At 39.9% G+C, this 4,312-nt stretch overlaps 1 protein-coding gene across 3 annotated transcripts in view; it reads right to left on the bottom strand.

The window, feature by feature from the left end:
- The window catches only part of FAR2 (fatty acyl CoA reductase 2), a 176,465-nt gene that overhangs the window by 8,768 nt on the left and 163,385 nt on the right, over window positions 1-4,312 (bottom strand). For all 3 annotated transcript variants that reach the window (XM_010856032.1, XM_010856031.1, XM_010856030.1), the window contains exon 10: window positions 2,361-2,490. In XM_010856032.1, coding sequence (XP_010854334.1) covers window positions 2,361-2,490 — 130 coding nt within the window. The remainder of the gene's footprint in view (window positions 1-2,360; window positions 2,491-4,312) is intronic.

Genomic DNA, 4,312 nt, shown 5'->3' with positions numbered 1-4,312 from the left:
GACAAGGAGTACGTCAAGGCTGTATATTATCACCCTGCTTATTTAACTTCTATGCAGAGTACATCATGAGAAATGCTGGACTGGAAGAAACACAAACTGGAATCAAGATTGCCGGGAGAAATATCAATTACCTCAGATATGCAGATGACACCACCCTTATGGCAGAAAGTGAAGAGGAACTCAAAAGCCTCTTGATGAAAGTGAAAGTGGAGAGTGAAAAAGTTGGCTTAAAGCTCAACATTCAGAAAATGAAGATCATGGCATCTGGTCCCATCACTTCATGGGAAATAGATGGGGAAACAATGGAAACAGTGTCAGACTTTATTTTGGGGGGCTCCAAAATCACTGCAGATGGTGACTGAAGACACAAAATTAAAAGACGCTTACTCCTTGGAAGGAAAGTTATGACCAACCTAGATAGCATATTCAAAAGCAGAGACATTACTTTGCCAACAAGGTCTGTCTAGTCAAGGCTATGGTTTTTCCTGTGGTCATGTATGGATGTGAGAGTTGGACTGTGAAGAAGGCTAAGGGCCGAAGAATTGATGCTTTTGAACTGTGGTGTTGTAGAAGACTCTTTTTTTAAAAAATTATTTATTTATTTTTTTAATATAAATTTAATTGGAGGCTTATTACTTTACAATATTGTAATGGTTTTGCCATACATCAGCATGAATCTTGAGAGTCCCTTGGACTGCAAGGAGATCCAACCAGTCCATTCTGAAGGAGATCAGCCCTGGGATTTCTTTGGAGGGAATGATCCTGAAGCTGAAACTCCAGTACTTTGGACACCTCATGCAAAGAGTTGACTCACTGGAAAAGACTGATGCTGGGAGGGATTGGGGGCAGGAGGAGAAGGGAACGACAGAGGATGAGATGGCTGGATGGCATCACTGACTCGATGGACGTGAGTCTGAATGAACTCCAGGAGTTGGTGATGGACAGGGAGGCCTGGCGTGCTCCAATTCATGGGGTCGCAAAGAATTGGACACAACTGAGCGACCGAACTGAACTGACTGCAAATAATCCTTAGGTTTCCTGGTGGGAAGTAATTTTAGGACTTGCATTTGAATCATGCACTATGAGGCTGGTAGATAGGAGCTGACAGGTGAGGGTATTTATCTAACATTTACTTCTCAGCATGACTTGGTTTCTTCTGCATGCTGTCAAGTACAAGATAAATGAAGAAATTTATCTTTTTTTTAAAGAAAATTTAGTGGAAAATGTCAGTCAAGAGATTGAAAACTTTAAAGCTTAATTGAAACCAAGAATGTGCTCAAGGAACAAATGGAGGAAAATCAAAGCTAGCAACATGTACAAAATACAGTTTTCTATATTCGTGAATTTCAGGACAACCATTTGTGACTGGTTAGAAGCTAATACAGAGAAATAAATAGTACTTATAGTAAAAAGTAAAGTGAAGTTGCTCAGTCATGTCCGACTCTTTGCAACCCCATGGACTGTAGCCTACCAGGCTCCTCCATCCATAGGATTTTCCAGGCAAGAGTACTGGAGTGGGGTGCCATTTCCTTCTCCAGGAGATGTTCCTGACCCAGGGATTGAACCCGGGGCTTCCGAGTTGCAGGCAGATGCTTTACCATCTGAGCCACCAGGAAGCCCAAATAGTACTTACACTAAACAATTAAAGTATAGGCCTGTCTTGAGAAATAAATGTCTGAATGGTCAAAGAGACATCATTATAGGGAGGAAGAATGACAATCCTACAGAGAGGGAAATGCTGATGGTAGGAGATCTGAGATGGGCTAGAACGCAGAGGTGGAAAGTTAGCTTTAAAAAGGTAGGAAGAAAGGAACTGTAGCTTTGGTGATGCAGAATGATTTTGATTTGACAAGAACAGTGGATGAGAGAGTTGCTGAGCCATAAAATTATTATTTTTCATTGAAGGCATATGTTTGGGAGGGAAAGACAGAGGTATTGAGGATTTGTTGAAGAGAAGGAAATGGCAACCCCCTCCAGTACTCTTGCCTAGAAAATCCCATGGATGGAGGAGCCTGGTGCAGGCTACTGTCCATGGGGTTGCAAAGAGTCGGGCACAACTGAGCGACTTCACTTCACTTTCACTCACCAAAGGTGAACAAAGGAGTCAAACAAAGTTTATGAGACCTGACTGCAGAATAGCAGGGAGAAGCTGACCAAAGGCTAAGAAACTAGATCTCTTACCTATGTTACACTTGTGTCCTGCCATTGTGTTGATAGCATTCACTGATTTTCTTAGCCCAAAAAGAAAAAAAAAAAATCTGTGTATATAAAACTGCCTTTATTCATCAACTCTCCAAGTCAAATAGTTCTAACTTCCGAGTGGGGAAGGTTTGCCTGCTGGTTGTCGGGACTGTACTCACTCTCTGGTCTTCGGGACTCAGCTCGGACATCAGCATTTCAGTGTTGTAGGTGCTCCATTCCCAGCTCCGGTTGACGAAATACTCCAGCATGGAAAGGGTTCTTAAAAGCCGATTCATGAGCTTTGTCATCCTGAGGTAAAGATCACATAGGAGCCAATATCAGTGCACCACAGGTGGTGGCTTTCCTGCTACTACATAGGGGTATATGAAAAATTAGGTCTGAAAAATATAAAAGTTATTCCTTCCCACGTTTCCCTCAGTTCCTCATTAAAATTCTTATTCTTTTTTCTCTTCCACATTAACCCTCTGTTGAAAGAAGGGATGCAGCTGAACCTAAAGGAGCTTGTTCTAGCAGGCATTTTAATACCACTAAAGCTACTTCTCTGTCTCTTTCCTACCATCTCTTTTTCAAGAGTTGCAAGTATTTTAAAAGCCGAGCAAGATATTCACCCCCAATGACATACTCTTCGTTCTTGAATTCTGAGGTAGACAAGAAGAAAACCTATTTCTCTTCTTTAATGTACGTTCTTGGATTTTTTTTTTTAATTTATTGATTTGAGGTTTCAAATCAATGAGAGTTGTATATAACTCTGGGCAGAAGTGGTGACTATATTAGCATCTGGTGAACCAAAAACAGCTCTTAATGCAGATTTAAAGGGGAAAATATTTTATTTGTTAATAATCTACTCAGGCACAGTGCTGATAATGTTTAAAAAAATATTGTCTCCACTAATACCGGTAACATCCCTGTTAGGTAGGTTTGTGTTTTTATGAACAGATAAAGTTAGCTTAGAAAAGATTGAGTAGCCATGATAATATCATGTGTCAATGCCAAAATTACAACCCAGTTTTGATGGACTTCAAAAAGTCTCTGCTTTTGCAAATGGGACCCCCTGGATCTCATTACTTTAAATGGATCAAATCTTTTAACCCCGTGGTGAGGACCTGTTGTTTGAACTTCCCAATTTTGTAACAATTTATATTTTTAAAAAACATGCTTTCTTAATTTATACAGTATGATTCCATGAGGTAGTCAGGGTCTATATTGTTTATCTTCATTTTGCAGAAGGATTAATAGGTTCAGGGTCACATAGTTAATGCTCAAAACTAGATTTTCTAGCTACAAATCATATCTGGCCTAAAGATCATTTGATTTGTATCTTCCACCAGTTAGGCTAATCTTGGTAACAGTGACTACTATAGTTGACCCCATAATGACTTATGATGCTATTTTTGGAATTTGGTCTTATTTCTGGTCAAATCCTCATGTCCATATCTCTAATGACTCATGAGGTACTTCTCTCATTGTATTATGGGAAATTCTTAAGCAAGGCTGTAGAATCATTATTCCCTAATTCAAGCATCATAATAGGTTTCCATTTGCTATTGTTATCTAACATCTTGGCTATAGAATGAATATTTATATCCCCCCACAATTCACATGTTGAAACCTATTCCTCCTAATGTGGTAGTATTGGAGAAGGAGACTTTGGCAGATGTGGAAAGCCCTTATAAAAGGGACCCCAGAAAGCTCCCTTGGCCCTGCCAGCCTGTGAGGACACAGAGAACGTGGCTGTCAGAAACCAGGAAGTGGGCCCTCAGCAGATGCTGGATCCACCAGCACCTTGATTTTAGGCTTCCTAGTCTCCAGTTCTATGAGAAACAAATTTCTATTGTTTATAAGCCACATAGTTGATGATATTCTGTTACAGCAATCCAAACAAATTTACAATCTTTATTCATTTTACAACTCTGAAGTAATTGATATGATTTCAATAGACTTACTTGTAAAAAATAATCATTGTACAAGTGATTATACAATGTGTACAATGGTTTTGAACGGTGGTGTTGGAGAAGACTCTTGAGAGTTCCTTGGACTGCAAGGAGATCCAACCAGTCCATTCTGAAGGAGATCAGCCCTGGGATTTCTTTGGAAGGACTGATGCTAAAGC

This window comes from Bison bison, unplaced genomic scaffold, assembly GCF_000754665.1.
Source record: "Bison bison bison isolate TAMUID 2011002044 unplaced genomic scaffold, Bison_UMD1.0 scf7180017864370, whole genome shotgun sequence".
In the NCBI taxonomy this organism is placed as follows: domain Eukaryota; kingdom Metazoa; phylum Chordata; class Mammalia; order Artiodactyla; family Bovidae; genus Bison; species Bison bison.
This window is presented reverse-complemented; position numbering and strand designations above follow the sequence as displayed.